Genomic DNA, 27,286 nt, shown 5'->3' with positions numbered 1-27,286 from the left:
TACCATCCAATTTTCGTTAAAATTGCTCCATAAATAAGAAAGTTTGATGTTGCACATGCGCAACTCGATTTTTTGCGCAGGAGGACCTACCATCCAAATTTCGTTTTAATTGTTCCATAAATAAGAAAATTGCGTTTATTCTGCGCATGCGCAACACGATTTTTGTGCATGAATTTTATTTGCTTTTATTAAAGGAACTTACCATAGAAATTTCGTTTAAATTGCTTCAGAAACAAGATCGTTGCGTTTTGCACATATGCAACACAATTTTTTGACTTTGACAATTTTTTTTCTCCGTTTTTTGATAATATAACCCGGCCCAATTTTTTGTAGGTTGTACACAGGAAAATAAGGTCTTCCAAATAATAGAATAAAAATTTTAGGTTGCTATTTGAAAAAAAAGTTCGATGCCGTTACGGCGCTCCAAAATTTTTTTTCAAAAATCCGTTATTTTTCTGTTCGGTATGCCTAAAACATATATACAAAATTTCAACAAAATCCGTCGAGCCGTTTTCTCAGAAAATTGCCAACAAACGTACGTACGTACATACAGACGGGAAAAAATTTTATTCTTTAAAAGTTGCTTAAAATGGTCTAAAACGTCGACATTTGATGAAATTTTGAAATGTTCAAAAAACGGCTATCGCAATAGCTACCTAGCACATGCTAGGAAGCTAAAAATTCCTCATATGTGATGGTTTTGTCCGTCTGTTCCTCGTTTAGCTCGAGAACTAAAAGAGACAGGGAAGTCAAACCTTCGCCAATCGATTTATACGAGTTCAAGGATCAGTGCTATTAAATTAAAAGTCGTATTCCTCAATACGAGCTGAGTGGCAAACAAGTTCCCCGTATCTTGATTCATACAACATATTAGGTATACAATATTTTATAGCAAAATCACTCCGAGATTGCATCGTCTGACTCTTCAGTAGTGGAACTATCTGAATCCAAATTGATTATGTTCTCAATCATTCATCATTCATGCTATTCCCTGCAGATCCAATTTCCTCCTTTCTTGCTCCATCGTGAGTTTTGTCCAATTTTGCCATTGTTCATTCCTTATAGTGTCGACACCTGCTAAAAGTTTCTTCACATCACCCATTTTGTATTGCACTTGCACCCAAATTGACTTTATGGGGAATTGCAATGGTATACAAATAGTTCGCCTACTATTTTGTATTGAACGAAAGCATAGGGCTAATAGGAGTCCACGGTATGGTGTAAGAATACAGCGGCGCATGTAGACGTCAAGAATTAAGAAATAAGCAAATAAGTCATATCAAAACTAAACACGCTGTGAGACTCGTGGCTTTGCCAAACACAAACAATACTAATCCTAGGATTTTAAGTTTACTTACAGTTTTATCTGTAATGTTTTTTAGCTTCCTAGCATGTGCTAGGTAGCTATAGCGATAGCCGTTTTTTGAACATTTCAAAATTTCATCAAATGTCGACGTTTTAGACCATTTTAAGCAACTTTTAAAGAATAAATTTTTCCCGTCTGTAAGTGCGTACATATGTTGGCAATTTTTGGTTTCAGCTAGGAAGCTATTCTGTCAAGAATTTGACACCTGGTTTATTTCAGCGAAGACCAATACCAAACGATTTCTTTGAATTTTCATCAAATTGGCAGTTGATTGATAATTGTTGTAAAGCTGTCAGAAAATGTTGTAGTGATGCTCCTTGATACATCAGTATGGTTTGATTGAAACGAAAATTTTCTGCTGATCTCTTTGACTAGTTCCTGAGAGTTTGCGTTATTTGCTAGGCTAGGACTGAGTCATTAAAAGATTGTTTTTATCCTTTACCTATTTTATGAAACAAGATTAGTGACTCGCGGTACGAATAATACCTAAGTAAAAAGGTTTTCGCCCTGTAACGTTAGCGCATTTTCCATGCATTTAGCAGTACTTTACAAAATGCTATGGCTATTATTTTCTCTACTAAAAGCATCTATGGTTAAAATATCAAACAAATATCTCAATTAATAATCATGTTAGCATTTCGTAATCTACTCGTTCGCGCATCTTATTTTTGCAATATGCGATATGTTTGCCTTTACTAGAAGCATCTGTGGTTGAACTTTCAAACTACAAGCATATATATTATAAAGAAGCATCTGTGATTAACATTATTCAAAAAGATATCTCGATAAATGACAGTTGATATTGCGCATCCTGCGTATGCGCACAATAATCTGATGTTTACAATATGCGATACGTCTCCTTTACTAAAAGCATCTTTGTTTAAAATTTCAAAGAAAAATCTCCATAAATAATAAAGTTAACATTGCGCAGTTTGATTTTTACTATAGGTATGCGATATGTTTACCTTGTCCACAAGTATCTGTGGTTAAAATTTCAACAAAATATATTAATAAATAATCGCATGCGTACATTCTTAAAAAAAAAACAATCGCATGCGTACATTCTAATTAAAAAACAATCGCATTTTTGAGATACAAAAAAATGTGAGTTTGATATGGTACACTCTGTATATTATTACATCAGATGACAGCTTAATAAATTATCTACAAAAGTTGAACCATAGCCTAAATGCTTCAGATAACAAGATATTTATAGATTATAGATAAAATGATAAAAGTACATAATAGTGTATCGAATATTCCAGAAATCCCGATAGACATCGAGATATTTATTATATACACGTATTAAAAAAATGCATACCCAACTTTCTTATTTATGGGCAGGTTTTCATGAAATTGTAACGAACGGTGCTTTTAAAAAAATAAATTAAACGCATATAAAAAAAATTGATTGTGGTTGTGAAACCCCTTCATTTTTTATATTGAAAAAATTTGTAGTTATTTCAATCATAAAATAGTATACAGGATGACAGTTTGAAAACTTACCACCCCCCATATCTTAGTAAATAAATGAGATATTTAAAAAAATCAAAATCCGTTTCGGTAATTTGGATGGGGAATCACAATGACATAGTTGGCGACGCACCCCCTCCAACCCCCTGCGCCCCAGCCACCCCAACTTTTAAATCTTAAATAGTGACCCCCCATGTGTGATACGTCGTTGGAAAGCTCTGAAAAAATGCTTTCCAACCATACCAAATATCATTACATGTAGGTTAGTAATTATCGTGCAAATCAAAAAATAAACTAATAAGATACATTTGAAATCTGTCGTATTTAAAACGCAACCGGCGAACATAGACGAACTAAGACAGAGAATAATTCAAGAATGTCGAAATATTGCAAAACCAACATTTGAAAAGGTTCGACAAGAGTTTGAGAATAGATTATAACTGGCGATCAAAAATGAGTTGCTGTCAAGTCGGCTTTGGAAGTTGAAGTTAAATACGATTTTCCATGCTTATTTTTTGATTTGCACGATAATTACTAACCTAAATGTAATGCTATTTGGTATGGTTGGAAAGCATTTTTTCAGAGCTTTCCAACGACGTATCACACATGGGGGGTCACTATTTAAGATTTAAAAGTTGGGGTGGCTGGGGCGCAGGGGGTTGGAGGGGGTGCGTCGCCAACTATGTCATTGTGATTCCCCCTCCGAATTACCGAAACGGATTTTGATTTTTTTAAATATCTCGTTTATTTACTAAGATATGAGGGGTGGTAAGTTTTCAAATTGTCACCCTGTATATTTCAACCATCATTTTTGTGCCAATGAACAATAAAAAACGAAAAACATTGTTTTCCGCGATTTTTCCGTTATGTGAGAAAGTGACTGGAAAGAAAGTAGTAGAGTTTTCACGATCTACAACTTTCTTATCGAACACTTTTGTCTCTGATATCAACTTTTGCCGGAAATTGCCGTCATACGATTTTCATCCCTTTTCACCCTCCCCCAAACCAAAACATAGTCCCACTCCCCTCCTCACGTATTTATTTTTTTTGTATTTGTTATGGACCATTTTAACATATACACTTGGCAAAGCTCCATTAACAATTTTCTTTTGTAAAAAGTCCAGTTGGACTAATTAGTCTGTTGCTCTGGCCGATTATTACAAAATATTAAAAATAGAAATCAACCAGTTTATAACCTATCCACTCTTGTCATTCAGTCGCGCTCAGAAACAATAATAATAACACTTTCACCATTATGGTATACCAAAAGTATAGATGTATCTCTGTGACTCGTACTGTACAGATTAAAGTACATCTAAAAAGCCTCATACGGTTTTCACTAAACATCAGTGTCGGTAGGGAAATTTTACGGTGATTTTTTGTTCAATCCCGCCACCCTCTTTAAAATCATAATTATCCAACAATTAAAAGCTCATTAGAAATACTATTCGTTTTTACAGAGATGAATTTTTTTATATTAAGACACAATATAACCATCTCTATTGATAATACTAATAGAAATAGCAAACCCTAGAGTCTCAGAACTTTTGGTTGAAGGTATCGATATGAGTAGGCACGTTTGGAGACAATATCCGAGGGACTGAGAACTTCGCATCTTAACCAGAAAGAGTACTAGGTCTTAATGGAGCTTTGCCACGAATTCAATAATATATTCATGCTCGAGGATGATGTCCTTACGTGTAGAGTTCTTATGCGAGCGAGCGAAATCCAGGTGCGGTTTATCCGGATGCGAATTGTTCGAATATGAATTGTCTTTGGTGCGAATTTTGCTTGGTGCGAATTGTCCAAGTGCGTTTTACTGTGTTGGTTTGAACAAGGACTTTAACACACTTAAATTCAATGGTTTGAACCATGTAACACGGTGGTACGTCAATATGATAATGACAAAGCATTGTCAATTGTTACTTTGTGCATAATGTGTTGGCACTTGCACTCTACTGGGACAAACTAGAGGTGTAGGTCAATGGTCAATGGATGTGCCATCGTTGTTATAGAAGGCGACAAGAACCTGTTGTGAATTGTATTGAATACATATGGCCTCAGAGGCGAAAATCACATCTCTCACTTAAAATATAGCATTGTGAAGGAAATGTACAGTTACAGGATAATTTTGAATAAAGGTAAAGGACGGTTTAGACATGCCTTCAACTATTGACTTATTTTTCACTTTCGCGTTAATGCCGTTTTTCTACATGTAGATAACGGTCCTAGGCATTAAATTACCATATTAATTCAATTTTTGCACTAATATTTACGGTCAGTAGTCAAATCAAGCCTCGATTTTCTAATTAGAGAAGCGATAATCTCGGAGGTGTAGGCATTTTGGAAACATACACCAAGGACGACCGCTAACAACTGCATTAAAAGTATTCACTTACCTTTGTAGGTGCGTGTCCGACCGCACAATTTTTTTAAATCCGCTTAAATCGAAACGAATTTTGGTTTACGGGTCGACACGCGGTTTAAAATAATTTTCGTTGGCTTAATTAACTATTTTAAGCGTTAAGTTGCGTCGCGTATACTATTTTAGTCGCGAACAGGTACTACTCATTTATTTACTCGAAAATGTTTATTCATAGTAGCCGTAGTAGCCTAAAATATCACAAGTAGTTTAAATTGGGGAACCGGCCGAACTCGAAGACCTCGTCTTACCTATTCACTCTTCAGCATCAGACTATAGCGTTTATATTATAATGGTCGAGGTAGCTGTACTCTGCACTTGTACTGTACCTACTACTGTCTGTTAAGCCCTCTACATTAACAATATTCAAGAAGTGAACTTCCGGAACTGATGCACTCGATTATACCGTTTTTTTTTGCATATAATGGCCAAATTTCTACGGCTGAAATTCGTGCTTCTGTGACTGTGCAATTAGCCTTACCTAATATTTAAAGTATATCGTTATCTTTATTATATCATAATTTATCTTACGAAATCCGTACAGATTACCCAAGGTAAGATGTTTTGCAAAATGCCGAAAAGTCAACCTCAACGCTCATGGTCGATATTTCTATTTAGAAATGATGAGCAGCTTCTCAATAATTAACCATGGTAATTTTAAAATCGAATACAATCACAAAACGTAGCTGTGTGTCCCTACAATTAATTACCAGCGCAAACCATTCACAGTTATTGGTGGGGGTTGTTTCCACATTTCATTTTTACATAAAACAACGAAAAGTGGCGCACCTTACTTTAATTATTAAACAATTGAGCGGTTCGTACAATGCATGTTTCGCAACACGACTCATTTATTACTAGGTGGAACAATAAAAGTCGAATTTAAAACGCAACTCTCCTTAATCGCATTGTGATTTGCAATGTACAAAAAGCGACCGTCACTTTTAATTAAAGCAATTCTCGTTTGTCATGTTCTATTTCGGAACTGTTTCAAATTGATGTTATCCTAATCAAGCTTCCTGCTAAGCAAACATTGCAGGCGAGCTGCTGATATTGTCATTATCTCATTTTTAGTGAGTATTATGGAAAAAGGGAAGGGAAATTGCGTTAAAGCTCTGCCAGCTTTCCGTTTGTCCGGACTTTGTTCGTTTCCAAATTGATTGTGCGATAAGACTGCTCAAACTGTAGATAACATCTTTTAATTTAGTTAATAGACGCACCTACACTTAAATGGGGTGGCCTATTTCAGCTGAATGAAAACGTGAAGTGGTTAAAGAATAGTTATTGGGTGATTTTATCAGCGAGATCTCTTGTCATACACATTAATTACATTTTATTGTCGATTCGGTCATCTGTTTACGTCGTCTTTTTTAATGGGATTCATTATGAAATTGATAATGCAGGCGCCACCAAAGTTTAATAGATCAGAATACCCTAAACAGTAGGCCACATTTCTCGATATTCCACCTGCTTCCACAATGGAGTAAATCCTCAAAAGACTATTTCGACTGGAGTGCCTTATATCTATCGTGTTACTCAGGAATTACAGGAAAAAGTACAGTTGAATTAGACCTTTTCTCTATCCATAACCATACGCCAAAAGACTTTTTTCCCTTTGTTTGTTTGAGTTTACGTTGAAATTTAGTTTTACCATTAGAGATTTTTTACGGTCTTATTGGTTGTGGTTTAGCTCAGTGGCTTCCTTCTCTTAAGTAGGTATTGTTTTTATTTTGTAAATCGCATCTTTCCCTCTTCTAGATCGTTCTGGTTTCCTGGTTTACCTATTTTTGTACTCCTCTGTATAAAAAGCGTTTACAGTAAACTAAAACCCTACGTGTAAAAAACGTAATCATATACTGGTAATATACAGCGGATTTTTTTTTTGTAGGAATATTATTGTTATCCGTATCGATACACGGTTTATATGCGTTTACTGAATACGTTTAAATTCTGCATATTCGTTTTAAATTCGTCGATGATGCACTGTCAATAAACGCCTATAATAAATGCATCATGGGCTTGGTAAATTGTAAATTTAAACAAATCAAAAAGCTAATGATCAGTTTGCTGCATATAATAATTAAAATAGAAATTCCGTTATGAATATTCAGGTCAATTTTCTTCAATGCGTATTTGTAAACCTGGGGAGTGAGCTTTAGCCAACCTTGCGCCGTGCTTTTAATGACGTTGTCACTGGTTGAAGCCGGTTCTATTCCAGAATAGTGATATTTTGCTCCCAACCTTCCCTAAACAGTAGGAAAATATATTTCTGTACATTCCTGTTGGTGGATCAAGCAATTATCTTTCCATAGACTTAACAGCGTTCTATAAAATCTCGGATTTGATTACCTTCCTGACGATTTTACTACCCCAAACAAAATTAAACAAAACAAAAAGTTTTCCATGTTTTTCATGGCTCATTTTAAAAGATAAAATAAGTACCTAAATAGTATATTAAGTATGGAGAACGGTAAGGGATTTTTACCGTTCGAAGACAATTGTTTGGAGGAGGAGCGAAGCGACGACTCCAATTATTGTCTGAGAACGGTAACCCTTAACGTTCGACGTGCTTATAACATTTTTTGCGCGATCGAAATTAAAATTATCCAACCAATATAAATATGCACTAAGAAATTAACGAGCAGAATAAATCGAAATAATCGAAGTGGTTTGGTGTACATCACTAGGTAACCAGTTGAAATGTCAAAATTGAAAGTAATAATTTCATAAAAATGTGCATGTGTCTGATGTAGTTTACTAGCTTTGCACTTCCTTTATGACTTTATGAGCGTCTTGCTATAGGAAACAACAGCACAAATTGTACGTTTAATGTACCTAACAATAATTAAAGATTAAATGTAATATAAGACTGTTGATTTTTAAAAAGGCGTCGGTAAGTATTTTTGCTGTTCTGTTTTTAGATCGGTAAGTAATTTTGGCGTCGTCGTAATCATAGCAACTGGTAAATTCTACGTACTGTCATAGAAACATCCATGGTAAATAGTCAGAAATGACCGATCGCGCAAAAAAAATGGAATTTAAAAAGAAATGATAAGTAATTGATATGATTTTTGTACTGGGTGAATGTCAGAAAAATTGTTTATTAGTTAGCAAAGACATGTTCCCCAATAACACCCAAAAGAACCGTCGTTTAGAATCCTTTTAGAACGTTTTGAGCGAACTGGAAATCTGCGCTATAAAAAACAGGAAATTGTGAAACCCGGGAAACATGAAGAAAATGAATTCATGATTATAAGAGTATGTAATTGTTGAATTTCCCGTACCTTTGCTTTTGTCAGTATTTCCATTGACTAATACCCCCCCCCCCCCCCAATTAGTCAATGATATTGCTGAATTTGAGACCGATATTTTAAACATTGATAAAAGCGCGATGGACTTACATAATTTTAAACATACTTATTACAATTTGACTTCTATAAAACTGTGATATAGTGATACTGCAGCAATAAATAAATTAATATATCATCTCAATTCAGAAAATAAAAAGAAGCTTCATTTTTACCAGGAACTTTTGGACGGTGATTATCAACAAAAAAATTAAAGGTTACCTACCAGTGGATACAAAACTAGCTTGATCAGGTTAATTTTTTTTACAAGGAATAATATTTTTAGGCGAAGAAACATTACGTAAAAATGGAACTGTAAATAAGCACTATTTTTATTATTACTCTGATCACAACCCTCATATTGTCATGACGACATCCGCCGCCAGCATAATATGGTTCCTTAATGTATGGGCTTGAATTTTTGAAAATAATTTTAGCGGTACTCTTTAAAACTAATTTTTAAGTATACTCAACTTTTTGCTCTTTTTTAAAATGTTCCGGTATACATCGTACAAGAAATGCGATTTCAGCACGATGGTGCCCCATCTTATTTTGTTGTAAACGTTAAAGAATGGTTGAATAAGCAATTTCCTGGGAGCGGGATAGGTCGAGGAGGCGCTAAAAATTGGACAACGCGCTCTCCAGACCCCAGACCTTACTCCACTGGACTTCGCGGAATTCTATACAAAGAAGTCGCATCGCAACAACAAAAGAGAATATGAAAATGCGCATTCGTAATACTTTCGCATTCCTAACGTCCCCTATGCTTCGTCTTGTAAAGAATGCCCTTTTTAAACGCATCGACAAATGTTTGTACAGCGCGGAAGACATTTTGAACATTTATCAAAATAATTGTTGTTTTTCTTTTATTTTTATTTAAACTAGCTGTTGTTTTGGTTTTTATGGTTTTTGAGTTTGTGTTTTGTTTTGTTCGGGGTAAATGTTTTACAACTGGAATTGGTGTTTATAATTTTTAACGGCCTACTATGATTACTGAGAGGCTTTGAATATCGAAAAGCACTGAATTATTAGATATTGTTGAGTTGATCATTTTATATGTTTTTTAAGTCAATACTTATTCTTATTATGGAAGTGATGTTTTTGGAAATTAAGGAATTTGATCGTGGCCATTGTTTGCTTTAGAATCTGGAGTTTAAAGTTAAATTTAATTTTTTTTATTGCGCCGGGATTCAGATGTGTTTTGAGAGAGTTAATTAGAGAGCTAGTTAGGTTTGAAGTATTTTGTGTCAGAGCTGGACAGAATACTTTCAAAAAGTATTTGAATACTAAATACTTTTATATCCAGCACAAGTAACTACTAAATACGATACTTTGAAAAGTATTCATACTTTCAAAAATAAGTATTCAAATACTTTAGAATGTAGTCGAATACTTTCAAAGGTATTCGAATATTATAAAAAGTATTCGAATACAGTAAAAAGTATTAAAATACTTGTCACTCAAATACATTAAAAATTTAAAATAGTATATTAGATAAAAGTCTTAATACTACCTAAAAAATGTGAAGTTATACTTTGTATGGGGGCTACATGGAAGAACAGCGTTTTTTTCCCTGAGGTTAGCTTTTTTAAAAATATTTCTATTGTTATATACAAATTTAAGGGGAGTAAAAGCGTATTATTATTATATTATTGTATAGGAGGTTTCTTATATCAGTTGTACCCTTAAGAATACGTGTACCAGTTTTCAAAGTGATCGTACGTCGTGCACATGATACGTACACCTTTCTAAAATTAATCCTAGCGATTTTGAAACAGATCCTTTTTTGTCCGTCGACCGTCCGTCTGTCCGTGTGCATGATAACTTGTTTAGAAACGTGCGATCGCTTTGAAAATTGGTACACATGGTCTTAAGGATATAAGAAAGGTCCCTATTGTTACGTAGACTATCAAGTCAAAAAGTTTCACTCCAGGATCGTTCGGTATTGAGTTGTATCGGATTTTTATATTTGATTTTGTGATAATGGAAACTTCCCCTAAACATTTCTAAATAGTTCTTAAATATTTGAATAACTTAAAAGTACTTAATGAAATACTATGCGAAGTATTCGACTACTTTTCAAAGTATTCAAATACCTTGCGAAGTATTCGAATACTTTACGAAGTATTCAAATAGTTTGCGAAGTATTCCAATACTTACTAAATATTTGCGAAAGTATTTGAGTTACAAATACAAATACTGCTTCCATAAAAGTATTTAATTACAAAGTATTTGAATACTAAAAAGTATTTACAAAATCGAATACTGCCCAGCTCTGTTTTGTGTGTAGTTCATTTTGGCTGGGTCATTGCACACAGCATTATTATCTGCTTACCTAAAGTGGAGCATTGCATTTAGTTTTTGTATGTGATTATCGATTCAATCTTGTATTGAAAGCATTATACTTTCTCTATAGTATCCGAACCCTAGGGAACCAAGTTTACTGCTAAAACTAATACGTTCAATGGGGGTATTATTTCAAATGTAAAAGAAAATGATGATATAGGGACTTTCTTAAGCCCTTTGTATCTTTCAATTGTAACATCCGGCTCTCGAGAAAGAGTAACTTCAGTTTTTCGGTATTCTGGCAATTGTCGTATTTCCTGCCTTGTATTTACAATGGCTTACTGATAGATTCTCAATGCATGAGTTTGCTTTCAGAGAAAATTACTGGATCAAAATTGTCTCCTACAAGTTTTACAAGAGCCCTTTCTTCTTGAATACCGAATTACTATTTGCAACAGTCACATTTCTTACAGCTTGTTCAAGTAACGAACAAAGGTCTGTCATTTGAAATGTGGTGATGTGCACATTCCACACAAAAAGGAACTATCTATCAAAATTTACTCAAAAATGCAAAATAATTTCATATTTAATTTAATGTACCAGGGGTTTTTATATTCTCGGATTAGGCATGAACACAAAAGACTAAAGCAACAACAAAATTTTATTTTTCAATATAGTTCCCCTACGTTTGGATACATGTATAACACCGTTTCAATAACATCTTCAATCCAGTATACAAATATTCATTTGTTTTTTCCGCAAAATGGCCCTCAACATCTGATATACGATCATATCTGTTCAAATAACAGCAGTAAAGAATTATAACAAAATCGTCAAATTTTGCCTTTTCTGGCATATCTTCGGAAGTAATACAGAATTTTCTGGTTTTCTTTACTATATGATAATAACTCTTTTATTGCGCATCTTTGCCCTAATATCATGGTCGTGTCTTGTATGGTTTGCGAAATCCCCATGAAATACATATCTTATCTTGCACACAGTGTATACAACGTGTGGCGGCAAACTGACAGATAATAAAATTAATAATGTTGCAATTGTTTGTAAATTGCCACAAAACTTACCAAGGCATATGTGATTAAAAACACCATAATGAAAAATCCCATGAGAATTCAAAACAGCCCAGTCCAGGGATTACAAAAACGTGCGAAACGTGAATCATTTTCTTACAGAGAATAGAAGAAAGGGATCATAGTTTTTACAAATAATCAACAATAAAACCGTAAAAAATAAAAACGTAAATTGCTTTATTCATCTTTTTGGGGATATCGTCGGAAGCACCTAAGAGGGATTCTAAAAATTTCCTTTTGAGAAATTATTTATGGCATATGTAGGTATGTGCAACTTTTCTTCCATTTAATCAACCCTCTGTCGTCAATGGCCACAAATATTCCGTTCCAGTTTTTGTGCCACCCACCCTTCTCAGGTTATGTTGAACCCCCCCCCCCCCCTGCTTCCTTCAGTGTAACAGGCGAAAATAACAATTTATCACTTACATACCAAGAGACTGTCCCCTAATGTAATCTTTAATCCTCATACTTTTTTTTTTACTAATTTGTCCTAATATCATCTATCTATTATCGCCGAGGCCGAGGTGTTTTAAGTTCTCTAACATTGAATAATTACTTATTCAATGGTATATGATTTTTGAAAGGTTTGGGAACCGTTTGAGCTAAATAAGATGAAGGTGAAAGGTGGAATCGCAAGTCAAGGAATTTTTAGGACTGCATTGTCGTTATAGTGAAACCAGATTTTCTTTATCACTAATTTCCACCATTTTTTCGCGATTGCTGCCCTTAAACGGCCCAAAAGTGCTGACCCTTATTATTTACCTCTTAAGGTAGTCGACTAGGAATATCATCGCCCCTCTTAGTTCGCTGCTTTGAATGTTGTTTTGTCTCTGGAGTGTATAGTGCTGAATCAGGTTTCCTCTATAGCAATAGTAATAAAAGACCCATACAGTCCAGTCCACTTGGATTCCTATGCAACAAGCTCAATGTCTTCATTATCGACTAACTCACGCATGTTTAGACTTGTCTGTCAGTACCAAATCGTGAAATTGGGTGGATGATTTCTGGAGTAACAGACAGCGCTTATGGTGCTCCGGGACGTATTGCTTCACAAGGCAGAATTCTCATTTCTAAGCTCATTCAATTCAAACAAGTGATCTCCCATGGTTAGTATTTTACGTAGATACGCCACTAAATAGAGCTCCGATAATTTGTACATTACGAAGCAGTAGACTCTCGTACGCATGCTAAAAGGCACTAAATGAAAATGAAGTAAAGAATCTAAAGTTAAATCTGAAACAGCAAATGTTACCTAAATATAATTCAATCGGACTACTGACTCGATCAATCGATCGAGTTTGGGTCAACTAACCCAGCCAAGGCTGCCCACGGACAAGTTCGGCGGCATTGCCCTTGATCGCCATTCGTTAAGGAAATAGAGAAGTTTTTATTGAGTTCAAATAAACGAAACGCATAATGTGCGTCGAATCTATGACCTAATTAACATAAGATTATAGATGAGCGTAAATGAGATTTACATCGATTAACTTTGTAACTTACGGACTAATAATTAAACGCGCCTATATACATTTTTAATCGCTATTACTGGAGTTTATTCTGGGGATGAATGGATTTGTGTGGCTGTCGGGCGGTGACAGTTTTCGAGGGAGTGATAGGTCGTCGGGAGCAGTAGGTGATGGCGTTCTTGTATTGGAGTGCGTATGTAACTTGCTCGAATCTGGAATGTTGTCCATATTTGGAGAGCATGGACATGGTCTTGGAAGTCCTGGTGTCATCATTGGAGGATAGCTGGATTTTTCGTGCAACTTGTCTTGAGGATGAGGTTCATTGGGTGGTACACCACCTATAGAATAAGTAATTTAAGGACAAAATGATATTGAATTAAACGCATAGCACCTGCTAAAATAAGGGGAGGCGTTGGTAATCCGAGGCATCTCATGCGCCAGGCGTCTTGTAACAGTTGCAGTCGCGCTTGCTTACGCCATTTCGCACGTCGGTTTTGAAACCATACCTGAAAAAAGAGTTTACTTGAACATCTAGTGAACATTCCAGAAAGAGTAGTTTTGGAATTGTGGCCAAAAACTTGCGGGGAACGCTTTTGAAATTCGATTCAGCAGTTCAGAAAATATAAGCGAGTAATACGGAATTTTTACCATGTGGATCAAACAACTCTCACAAAAGTTGATGGCTCATCTGATCAGAATTTTAATGAAATACAATTCAAACAAATGACTTTGAATAATGAATTCTCCTCCGTCGATGATGCCGTCGAGTAAACAACACGTTAATTAAGGCCACACGTGTTTTAAACATTCCTTATGCATTATTTAACCTGCTACGAATATGCTACGATTTCCTTAGCATAAATGCTATTTGCATTCTTGACAACTTGTTTTTCTCGTGGACAGGATAACACAAGACAATCGAATAACTAATATATGAGATCAGTGGCACCATACCTCAACCTTAATATAGTTAAAAATAACTTTTCGGTGAAACAATGTAATTTGGTGTAGGCATGCATCAATTAAATGTAGGTACACTATTAATGTAATTGGGGAATTAGTCGGAAGATTACAATGCATAATGATCACTCGTCCAATGTCAAAGCAATTTTTCGCAGTAGGTAATTCGCGTGTGCAATGATCCATCTCTTTGTAATATTCGTTTTACGGCTACTAATAACTAAGTACCGGTCTTTCATGTTTCAGTTTAATAGATAACTTCCTGTGTGAATACGTTTGTGATGAAACATAAAAGACCCAGTCCAAACCAACTACTACACTACGCTAGTTTGATGTTAGATAGATGATTAATAAAGTAGCAATGGTTCAAGTGGAAAGCGTTTTCTACGCTTACACGAACCAAACTGTATTTTATCCTTGTACCTTGTACAACATTGAATGGTTTTCTACCAGACTGACGCTCTACATGTCAAAACCTTCCAAATTGCAAGCGTTTCAAAATTGCACGGGAAAGTTTCGCGCCTGCTTCATCCTCACAATGCTAAAATCAGTCGAAAATGTCTTGGTTCTTCAATTGGAAAAAATTAAGCACAATGAAATTTTTTCAAATGTTGGTATTTTTTAGTTATTCACTTTAATTGTTTTGAAGTTTCTGACCTTATCCATTTGGTGCAATCCTGTTTTTCAGCATTTTACCCGTGTAGGGGCGGGAAAGAATAACCCTAGCGCAGGGGCTCTGCGTGTCGTAAGAGGCGACTAAACAACGGCAGGTTTGTCACAACCCGAAAGGTTATACGCATTGTAGCTTTTTTATTTTACAGTATTTTACCACTGTTCCTTTGGGTCGGGCCTCCTCGTAACCACTGGATATGCGGAGGTGGTTATTAGGCGATTTTCGTGAGACACACTCGGGAACGGTGCCAGTTAAGGAATTTTTACTACGCTTTCTGTTTAACATTCCCAGGCATCTTTAAAATTATTCATCTTAGAAAAAAGTTCTCATAAAGGAAGTTGTAGCAAGTAAATTTCTTTAAACCGGTTACCTAAATGGTTCAAAATTCCAGTAAATTTAAACTTTTTGATTAAATGAAACAATTTTTTTGTATGTACTGTGCCTCAATTGTGCTACATTGTGCATGCATAAGAGCACAGATTTCGCGGCTCTGGGAATGATAAATATTTCCGCTGCGGATGATTGTTTCATTTCCGGTATGGTGTAGTGTAGTGGATCCAGTTCTCGTGACTCCCAGTGACAACACAGTCCATCGGCGCATTTTTTTGCACACAAAAAAAACGAATCCCAGTGCGTAATTCACAACTGACGGTAGAAGTTCCATCTCTAACGGCTGCCAACGCAAAAGTGAGTGCCGCAGATAGTTCGCCGGGTGGGGAATTGGGCGAGAGAGAACCAAGCTGCATGCCACTGCGGCCGCATCTCGCGTTACAACCCCGCGACTGCATTTCTTTGGAACCTTATTTTACACGCCTAGTATTTATTGTTACTTTGGGCGGGAGGGCCCGGAAGTGGTTTCATGTCGAATTCAAATCGTGGTGGCACAGTCTCGTCTTCAGTGGGCAGTGGCGGAACTTTCTCCGGCAGCATTTGCCATAGACCGCGGAGTAATTTAGTATAAATACGTGAATGTAATGAGGATTTTTTAAAGAGCCCAGTTTCTCTCTAAAAATAAAGACACAATTACAATTTTGAGCATTAGAAGCTTTTCGATCGTGTACCGTTGTCGTAAAGTGACATCAAACAAATATAACAGTACTTTGAAATAGAACTTTACTTTGAAATATCTCTTCTTTGCCTCGGCTATAGAGCCAGGACTACTTTATCTGCACTAAACAGGTTCTAGGGAGTCTAAACCACCATTTTCAGCATTAATTGCCTGAACTAGATTGATTTTTGGAATCACGAGGAAATTGAAAAAGTGTTAAGGTTTTGAAAACAAATATTGTAGTTTCAAGCTTTTATTTAGACGATTGTAATACAAGTGAACGTTCGTCATCTTCCCACAGTTTTCAATGGGATAATAGTTTCAAATGATTAAATTAATTAAATCATCCTGGTCTGGTCTGGTTTTGAATTACACGTTGTAAATTAGTCACCTTCTGTTACATCTACGATTTAGAAAATTGAGTATAGCTCTGTGAGCAGCCCTAAAAGCCGTTTGAACCAATGGAAATTAATTAAAAACCGCCGCCATGATCATTTCACCATTGTTGGGTGTTAAAATTACTGAGTAATTCAGAGAAGGGATTATTTTGCACTAATTCTGATTCATTCACGAATATTTGTGTGTTTACATCGTATTGGTGCAGCATTGAAAAAGTCGGGGAGAGGGTGTAATTAACCCATTTGGCGTAAGGAATTACAACAAATAAAACTGTCATCAAACCAGTAAAATCAAGTAAATAAATGTTCATTGTTAGAACAGTTACCATAAAGAGCAAATTTAGTGCAACCGCCTACTTTCAAATAAAACTTAAACAGTAATCAAGTTAAGTAAATGTGAATGCATAAGCAAACGCATTTTTGGACAAGATTTCATTGACCAGCAAATAAGCCAGCACTGGGAGCAGGCCTGTAGTACCTATTCAATTTTCACATTTTGTCGGAAGATTTTCATACGGGCGGAGGGTTTAAGTATGCAGTCTTTTAGAAACCATCCGATATCAACCCCAAATTGATGAGTAGCAATTAGCAGTAAAAGCCCATCAAGTCTATGAACGAAAGGACTTGTAAACGAAGGTTAGTCGTATTTTTGTCAACAGAAATAAAAATTTTAAGTAAAAGATCTAAAAGGATTCAATTCTCTCCACTATCTCCATTTTGGGCTATGAAGTAAACTTTGGACGTACTGTGCTCTCTGACTGTTTAAAACTTGTAACGTATAACTATACAGGTCGATATTTATGATTCTCTTTTGGTGGGGGCCGTTTTAACGTTGGCTTTACATTTTCAAACTTGTTTAAGCAGCAACTAATGCCGTCACTTTAGAAGCTTGTGCACAATTATTTATTGTCTTAGAATAAAATGAGTAAACTAACAGTCATATGACATGGAATTATACATTGAAAATGCTTATTTGTTGTGTATTAGAATAATGGTTACAATCGAGCACAAAATGTATTTTTTAATATTTGTTTGTGATCCGCTTCTGTGAAGAAAAATTGAAACTTAAACATGGACCAGGAATTTCATTGTTATAAAATCAGAAACGTATTCAAACCTAAACCCGCTTAGGGGTGCACAATCTTGGGGTGTTCTATCCAAAGACGTTTCACCCTTTTTGATGCTCCATAATTTTCGAAAAAAATTCAAGAGGAACTGCAGTAGATTCGAAACAAAGCACCCTCGGTTTGTTTTAAAAATATGATTAGTTTGGTCCCTCTCTAACAGAGAACGAATCAAAAAGGTGGGGCCACCCCCATTAATTATTTCCGGAGGTGCTGTTTCTGAAAGTAAAACGTGAATAACTTTTACATGGCAATTTGGCTCCTTCGCTACCTTTGAAAATGGAGGGGTGGGGAAGGGGGATAAACACACGTTTTACCCTTCATTAGATTGTAATGAATGGTCTCACGGAAAGGAATTGGTTTCTACAAACTATAACTGTCTTCCGCGGTTTCCTTTTGGGTTAAGTGAGTGACGGGGGGTTGGGGGGAAAACTTTCATTGCCCTCTAATTAAAGGTCTCAACGAAATGAACTGTTTTCCACAAACTACCCGTCCTCTCTTACCCCTTATCAAAATTGAGGGGGAAGGGAGGACTTTAATTTTATTTTTCATGTTACTCTAATGAAAGGTCTCAACGAAAGGAATTGACCTCTACTTACTATGCTTTTCTCCACGACCTATTATCGGGATCAGTTATAATTCCTTATATTCTAAGAGCCGATTGTCGGAGCAGGGTATTTGCAAGGGCGATGGGGACGTCTGGAACAACTAACAAGTATATTCATTGGCGAGGTCAAAAAACTTCAGGAGCGAATTTCTCAAAAACAGTTTATCGGAGGGGAGTACTCACATTGGCGAAGTCGAAGCGAATAATATCTTGAAAACGAATTGTCAGAAGAGGGTTTTCATAAAGAACGAATGGAAGTAAAATGGAATATTTCGGAGAATTTCTCTAAGATCTTGATGCTTCTTGCATTATTTAGCGTAGATTTTTAATGCATGCCAGACGGTCTTTAAATAAGTATGTATAAATGTCCCCCTCACCGTTAGTCATCTTTCAAACAGGTTAACATCGATAGTATGTTACTACCCTATAACTCAACTATTTACTAAGCTATTTCGGTTTAAAAAAGCGCATTATCTGCACAAGAGTTTTTACTTCTAAAGGGGCTGTTTTTATATATCTTACATCTGATTTGTAATAACCAATTTCCCTACAAAAAAGTTGGTGTGGCCGTAGAAATTTTTGACGCCCCGTCAGCAAATAGGTAGCATCGCAACATACTTTTCACCCTTTTGTTTTGTTGTAAATAATGATATTCAACTATTTGTTTCACTAATTGTTTTAGCAGAAAAGAGAAAAAATGTATAACCCGAAAATAATTTTTTGGTTCTAGAAAAAACTCACATTAGTTAGTTTTTTTATAATCGGTGGTAGGGTTAATCGGCTCTTAGTTTAGTAAGAAATAGCGCTAGCCGCAAACATTATGGCGCTATCTCCGACAAACCAGACACTCTTGGAAGCCATGGGCCACAAGGTGCAGGGGAACCGATTTTTACGATCGAGAAAGTTGGAGACTTGATTTATTTTCAGCAATTAATAGCTTTAACTCCATCTCTTGTACGAGTTCATAATGAACAAAGTGAAATTGATCATGCAACTATTTGCATTATCAATGCATTATCTAGATGCTCAATGTGACGACACTAGTTTTGAAAAATAAAACAAAAATCGTTGTTTAGTATTGGTTCGATGTTTAAGAATGAGTTTCATTCATTTGTTCGATGCTGAATAGGTAAATATGCATTTTTTGAAATTATCTAAGTATTAAAAAAAATGAATACGGTAAGACCTGACAGGTTTCGGTTTTTATTGCTGCGTTTTTTACATCGATATATTTCAAAATAAGGTACTGCGTTGCCAAGTTTATATCTCTATCAGAAAATAATATTTAGAAATACGGACCTCTACATCAATCATTCCACTGAATGATAAAATTGACATTCAAAAATTCAAAATCATTTCACATAGGTATAGACTAGAAACCAATTTCGAAAAAAAATTCAAAGGGCTGTAACTTTTGAACTAGTAGCCCAATCTTGGAACTGTTTGAAATTATGGATTCTACAGGCCACATTTTATAAGAAAATTTTTTTTCCGGGTCGATCTGAGACAATTTTTTTTGCGGGCCTCAAAAAAAGGCAGTGTATAACCTTCCTTTTTTACCAAAAATCGACTACACCAAAATTTCTCGGGAAAATACTTTTTCTTATTAATTTTGGTGCGTAGAATCCAAAACAATTCGTACTTTTTCGATCGGACTTCTCAATCAAAAGTTATGGACTAGAAACCAATTTCAAAGAAAATTCAAAGAGCTGTAACTTTTGAACTAGTGGCCCAATCTTGGAACTGTTTGAAATTATGGATTCTACAGGCCACATTCTATAAGAAAAATTTTTTTCCGGGTCGATCTGAGACAATTTTTTTTTCTGGGCTCAAAAAAAGGCAGTGTATAACCTTCCTTTTTTACCAAAAATCGACTGCACCAAAATTTCTCGGGAAAACACTTTTTCTTATTAATTTTGGCGCGTAGAATCCAAAACAATTCGTACTTTCTCGATCAGACTTCTCAATCAAAAGTTACCTAGTACTCCGTCGAGAGTTCAAAAAATAAAAAAAAAGGTAATAATTTGCTCATAAAGTCTTTGTGAACTTCCCTCGTAATCAAATCCCGTAAAAGCAATATGTAATTCTGTATTACTGCTGACGCAAACTGGCCAACGCATCTTTATCGAACTATGCGGAGAGAATCCAAAATCTAAAATAGTGGTGCTAAGGAGAATTTTCCCCCGGGGGGTAGTACTAACCTAAAAATACAAAAGATCTGACGAACTAAGGGCCCTGCCAGATAGAGCGTGGTCTGCGATGTCTGCATTCTATGTAAATGCATTAAACGGAGCGATAAGGCTGCATTCAGCCTCGGCGATATTCGTGCGATTCACACACAGGTCTCGCGCGGTGTTGTCTGAATGATATGAAATTTTGGATTTTGATGTAAATAAGATCCTCCTGAGAATCGCGGGGTTATCGCTTTGTCTGAATGTCGGACCGTGCAATCCACAGAATACAAATATCGCAGAGCGCTGATTTCAGACCTCAGTCTATCTGGTAGTGTTTTTTCAGTTTTTTTTAGAGCAATTGTGTTTTTTATTCAGAATTTCTTTCAAGATAAGAAATCAAAAAAAGGAGGATCAACTGCATTTCGCTTCACCGAGAGCGCATTAAGAAACTCCTTCCATGTTTCAAGTACATGAGCAAGATTAAATTAACCACTCATTTACTTTGGACGCTACGAATGGAGAAACTTTATCGAAAGATTTTCGAACTTGAGGCTATGGTAGCATTGTGTATGTTGGCATCCTTTGAGCCACTTCAAATGCTGAAGCATATCAGCTTGAAAATCCAAAAGCCCAAATATCTCCTGAAGAATCCACCAATTGGTAGCATAGTTATTGAACAGCGATGTATAGTTTCTATGTAACAGTAGCGAGTTGTTGTTATGTAAATATCATGACCGACAAATTTTCTGTTATCTAATTAAATTGAGAAAATTTAATTGCACTTCAGTTTATTCAAACGAGTGAAGTTAGAACAATAGAAATTAACTTACTTGCACGCGAGCCTCCGACAAACTAATCCTTAGAGCCACCTCTTCTCTGAGAAACACATCTGGATAATGAGTTTTTTGAAAAAGCGCTTCGAGCTCTTGAAGTTGTTGGGGGCTGAAAGTTGTGCGATTACGACGTTGCCGACGACGTCCAAACATATACTCTGTTAATAAATCACTTGGAAGTGGTGATAAGTACGGGCCAGCCATCTTCGGTGCGGATTACTAACTCTATTCTTGAGTTGTAATTCCATAAACGTTTAAAATTTAACTGCAGTTTTAAATAATAACCAACATCTATCATAAGGGTTGCTCCACCCTCGATTATTTTCATTGGTTCGCCGTATTGGACGTCCCAAGGCGTCGAGACGCCAGCGCACTGTGATTATATTAATTATGACTGTTTTTAAAAACACCTGAATTGCGTTTGTGTAAAAGATAAGCGTCTGCTTTGTTCAAGTCGAGAATCTTTCAATGGCGAATTATTTCGATACAGTAATTTGATTCGTTATCGAGGGAGTTGTATATATGGGAGGAAAACAGTTTTTTCGCCCTCGCACTGCGTGCGTTAAGTAATTAGCTGCAACGTGCTTATTTGAAATTTTTTAATTATTTTTAGGTTTGTACCAGATGCGCCGCGTTAAACAAGCCTATGGTGATGCGATATGACAATCGGATCTACAACAATGGGTCCTGTCACATCAGCGAGTTTCGTAATTAATAAAGTCGAGGGTGGTGTTTGTCACAATGGAGCATATTCGAGCTTTTAACACTCACATCATTGACGTCAATTAGTTAATTCGTACATATTAATATGCACAAATTTCGGTTGCAATTATTGATCGAGTAGCAGAGGTAGATATCAAAATGAAAATTCGTTCTACCTACTATACATATTTCCGTCTGTTAACAAATCGCGTTGTGATTATCCAAAATAATTCGTATACAAAAGAATGGCCAGGAACGTGGAAACGAAGAGGGTGGTTATGGTAAATGAAAAGAGGGAAATCGGGGCTGGGGCGGGTACTTTGTAGCTCTTCTCCGCCCAAACTTATTCAAATATGAAGTAATGCATAATTTTCATTACAGAGCTATATACACGGCTATTCTCCTTGTATTCTTTTGCTTTAGTACAATGGAAGCGTCTATGAAGAAAATATGATACTGACATTCTGTTAATTTCTTATTCTTTTGTTCGTACGTTCATTTGGGGGTTTTATTTTTACTTAAGCTCCATATAAATTTTTGATCCTGTACGCTCTAGTGATCGACTTATTATTATTGAAAAGGCAAAGAAATCCCTAGATTCTAGAAAAATTAACGTTTCTCAATCGAGATCTGGTAGAAAAGCGGATATCGGCGTAATTGACTAGCAGTTGTCAGCTAATTTTGTACACTTTGAAATTTATATGCATTTGCTGTATGCTACAATTGACACCGGAACAGTTTGTTTTTGTAATTCAATTGGCGAAGTCGCTAGGACTTTTTAGATTATCTTTGGATTGCGGTTTATTTAAAAATATTAAATGATCCACAGTCCCAAATCATTCTCTAAGGATGTTAACTGCATCAAAATGTTTGTAAATTATTATGATTGAGATATGGCCACTTCACAAGCTTAGCCATCTTGAATTAGTGATCCTTATTTTTGTACAGTTAAAGTCGTTTGACACGGTGAAATCTTAAACGCAACCATTTGAGTTTGCTAGAAGAAAACATGAATTTTACTTATTACTATTACTCCACTGGTGAAATCAAAAGAAGAGCAGGCAGATAAAATTAAAGGTAAAATTAAAATAAAGCTCGCCGATTAAATCGTGAAAAACAATTTAAAATTTGATTTTGATTACAATCATGGCATTTAAAACAAAAAACAAAATAAACAATAAAACATTTATCGCCCCCCTCCCCCTTAAATTTAAATTATTTTCAGAAATTAATGTTCTATCTATTATTCTTATTTTAATTAATCAAAAAAATAAAATATCTTCAGAAGCATCAATTAAGTATTTCTTTACACAAGTTGTAGCATCTACGGCCATTATATTTTGTTGAATTACAAACTGTATTTATTTATTTTTACAAGCGTGCAATTTGTAACGATATTAACTGAGAAATTCAAACACAAACAGAACGTCTAACGATCAACAACCAAAGTCAAATTTTTATTTTTACATTATCCTGCACTCTAATCTAAAGACATCAAAAACTGAACGTTTATGCTATCTAGCGGTCACACATAAAATATCAAATAAATAAATACAGTTTGTAATTCAACATATTTCTTAAGTTTTCTATATCCAAAAAAGAGTACATTTTAGAATATGTAACGAAAATGGTACTTGCCATTAAAAAAATGTCCCTCTTCACCATGCAGAAGTAATTGCATCACCATTATCTTTAGTTGCGTCTTCACTTCTATTATTCGTTTTACTTCTACGTTTTTGTAACTTATCTTGCGCTCTTCTCTTAATTCTCGATACATCGCGCCGGTTCCTCCTCGACGAGATGTTCTTCTTGTGAGTGAATTTAATGCGATTTAGTTGCTTTTTCTTCTGGTAGTAGACCATCCTATGAATTCGACCCCGTTCAAGTCAATAGTTACAGCTTTGCTCATCTATGAAATAATTGTTTTGGTATCGACGCGACGTCCATATTCAATGTAATTTCTTAACAGTCTTTGCTCGTCCTTCCATGACCACGAGTCTTGGTCTTGGATTCTCTCGAAGGTATTGATCAATTACTGAATAGTTCTTCCTCCAGCTTCGACCAAGATATGTTCCACTTATTTAGACTTCTTATAGACATTCAAAATATTGAATACCTCAGGACACTATGCAAGCTTGAAGGGAATCTTGCTAATGCTACCCGAAAACTCATTCCTATATTCAAAACCTTGAATTATAAAAATTCTTGTTTTTTAATTTGGAAAGTTTCTTTATTCCACTATTTCCGAAATGTCATACAATTTTTTAGAATACGACATTTCGCGGCTATAAATATGAAAACAACAAAGTATAAGATTTTAAGGTGGCGTTTACATTGAAAACTTGGAAATTTGTTTCCACAATAACTTCCTTCTGGTTGAAATAACATTCATTCAAATATTGCATTACAAAAATTATTTAGCTAATTCCTGTACTTTCGCCGTTATTTAGGAAAGAAGTTCTTAAAAAACTCCCATATGAAATATATATCTTTCATTTTTATCACACACTGATAATAATTTGTTACCAAATTTAACTTCATTCACAAGCTTAAACCTTTAGCAACCATCGGTCGTTAACAGAAGTTCATTTTTTTTTACCTCGAAACAAAGTTATTGAGGAAATCGCAAGGCAACTTTTGTACTTTTTGTAAACGCCACCTTTAAAGCCTTGCTCTCTAATTTAACTCATTAATAACCTGTAATCATCAGATTTTTTAACTAAAACCGAAGAATATTTACTCCTTAATAAATGAAAGAGAAAGTTTCGTAACTCTCTGTAGTCGAATTAAAGGGATTTTGAAATTGTAGATATAAAATTTTGCACATTTTAGGAAATTTAACCATCCTTATCATGCAGAAATGCAAGCGGATATGTTTTGCAGAACTGAAGTTGGAAAGTTGAGGGTTGCTTCACTTGAAAACCCACCGTAAAATTTCGTACGTTCGGAATCTTATTATGCAAGTTAGGGTTTCAGTTTTTTTAGAAGGGGTAGGTACGAGGATAGGTACCTTAAGATTTTTTTATTGTCGGAGTATCAAAAGCACGGATATTGCTTTCAAATTAATAATAATAATAATAATAATAATTTTTATTGCATTTAGTAGTTTTTTTAACAAAAAAACTTATTGCAGGGTTTAGCGTTAAACTAACGGATATTACGCTTGCTTGAGATTTTAAAACTTTGGATTTTAAAATTCATATCTTAAAATCAAGCCCGTTATTAAAATTCCACTGTGTACCAATTTCAAGACCTTAAACGGTAATTTTTTGGAGTATCAGTTTCCAAAATTTAGAATGTTTCTATGCCAAAATTGCCATTTCGAAGTTTCAAGCCCACTCAACCTCAAAATCACTGGATCTTCAAGATCAAGTTGATTAAAGCATCTAAATCATCATTTTAGGTGTTAGATACAGATATTTGAAGTCTTGAATCATGGGTAAAAACCGGAAAAGGGTAGATATATTTCTTCTTAAAACAGTGTATCATCCATGGGTACTTAGTAAAGTCCCAGGTTTTTCCATAAAATTCTGTAACCGCATCGTAAAACAAACCGATACAACGGAAGATATCGAAGGATCCTCAGTACTACCATCATTTTTTTAACGATCATTTATTTTTTCTGAAACCACTTTAGAAACAACTACTTTCGTCTCTAAAAAGAGTGAAGAAAATATGATTTAGTGAGGAAAGTAAAAAACAATATTTGTTTCGAAATCGATAACCTACAGAAAAGTTTAATGTAAATTTTTTTGAGAAAAAATTCGTATTTTTCTATCTACATAACCATTGTTTAAATAAATAACAATGACAATGACATAATCTAAAAAACAATAACTGGAAATTGTTAAGACGTAACTACTTAGAAACGATGGTTTTCACTTGTCCAAAATCCAAAATCGCCAATTTAATTGATGTGCGAAAATATTCTATACAGGCTGTTTCCCTATATTCAGCATCAAAGTTATTTAAGATTTTAAAAATTTTTGAGAGTGGATCTTCGCGCGATGATTTTGGTGGTTTATTGTGCAAGTAAATCCAAATTTTGACAGTCTTAACTTCGTATTAACGGCTTATGTAATTGTTGACTAAACTGTTGTTTTCCTTCACAGAAAAAGGAGAAATTGATTTTATAAACAACATATTTATCTCCTCTAACTTTGAGTATGGTTTTTTTGCAAATTTATCACTAATATCGTTTAACCATTAAATATTTTTACATAGAAGTGAACACCCTTATATATTCAGAATTCATCATCCTTAATGACTTCATCCCAAAAAACAAAAATGGCGAATGCCTATTGGTTAGTGGTTTCTTTCCAACCAATCCCAAACGTTTTCAAAACCCACACAATTTTAAAAAACCGATTACTCAGCATATTTCACGCTACGAAATTTTCTCAGGATGTAACTCTATCTAGAGAGATACTCTTGAGATACTGCGGCGCCGTAATATCACGCACTCATTACAAGGGCAAAAGAAATTTGAATGATGTGCAAAAGACTTCATTTTCACCACTGTTCAAAATTTTATTAGTGGAGTTCCACCACAAAATACCTATTTTTCTCGTACAAATTCACTATCCAAATTTCGACATCCTACAATTTTCGTGTCTCTCTCGACAAAAAATGCCGTTGACACGTTTATAAAAAGTATAAATACAATATAGCTTGCCATATGCACTTGTAGAAATTCGTTGCTTTCAAAAAGTTTATCGTAGAGCTGGTTATTTAAGACGTTCTGGAGGGGTTTACTGAGGCGATGGTCAAGTCTAGCGGTGTTCTAATTTTGACAATCCAAAAGAACATGCTTTATACTCTGGTATTGTTGCAATATTCACAGACTGTAGAATTTTCTGAGGTCATTAGGTATCCATGTGAAGGACGAGCGTAACCTATACTAAGTCTTTTTACGATGATTTTATCTCTTTTTGACATTGGTGTTGTTTTGGCAGGAGTCATGTTGGTTTGGACTTGATGTCTTCTTAGTTCTTCCGCTCTCCAATGATGGTGTCCTAGGGACTTTATTAAATTTATTCTTCATAGATATTGACCTATCTGATGGTTCAAATTTAATTCCTAAGAATTTATGGTGGAGTCCACTTGGTTTCCAATTAGATTTAAGTTGGGTTGTTAAGCGTTGTGTCTTCTTTGGATTTAGATGGTGAAAAGTTTAATATCACGCTTTTTGACCATTGATTATGCTTCATCCAGAAACTTATATTTTCTGAGATACCGAAGTACTCGATTATTTATCATTTTTCTAGTATTTTCCAGTAATACATAGCAATCAAAAATGAGTGACCGCCGAGTCACCTT

General features: G+C 35.1%; 1 protein-coding gene and 1 long non-coding RNA gene across 2 annotated transcripts; both read right to left on the bottom strand.

The window, feature by feature from the left end:
• Positions 1–3,651: 3,651 nt before the first annotated feature.
• On the bottom strand, positions 3,652–6,113 carry LOC116158699. The gene is made up of 3 exons (XR_004142794.1): positions 5,793–6,113; positions 5,513–5,742; positions 3,652–5,452 (listed from the first exon to the last, which is right to left on the bottom strand). It is a non-coding gene; the product is annotated as an uncharacterized LOC116158699 (long non-coding RNA).
• A 7,236-nt stretch (positions 6,114–13,349) lies between these two features.
• LOC116159298 (dorsal root ganglia homeobox protein-like) lies at positions 13,350–21,493 on the bottom strand. Its single transcript, XM_031472255.1, has 3 exons — positions 21,263–21,493; positions 13,840–13,954; positions 13,350–13,786 (listed from the first exon to the last, which is right to left on the bottom strand). Exons 1-3 carry the CDS (start codon positions 21,467–21,469, stop codon positions 13,515–13,517), a joined length of 594 nt encoding a protein of 197 aa, XP_031328115.1. The 5' UTR covers positions 21,470–21,493; the 3' UTR covers positions 13,350–13,514.
• Between the last annotated feature and the right edge of the window lie 5,793 nt (positions 21,494–27,286).

The sequence above is a fragment of the Photinus pyralis genome, unplaced genomic scaffold (genome assembly GCF_008802855.1).
Source record: "Photinus pyralis isolate 1611_PpyrPB1 unplaced genomic scaffold, Ppyr1.3 Ppyr1.4_LG1, whole genome shotgun sequence".
NCBI lineage: Eukaryota > Metazoa > Arthropoda > Insecta > Coleoptera > Lampyridae > Photinus > Photinus pyralis.
This window is presented reverse-complemented; position numbering and strand designations above follow the sequence as displayed.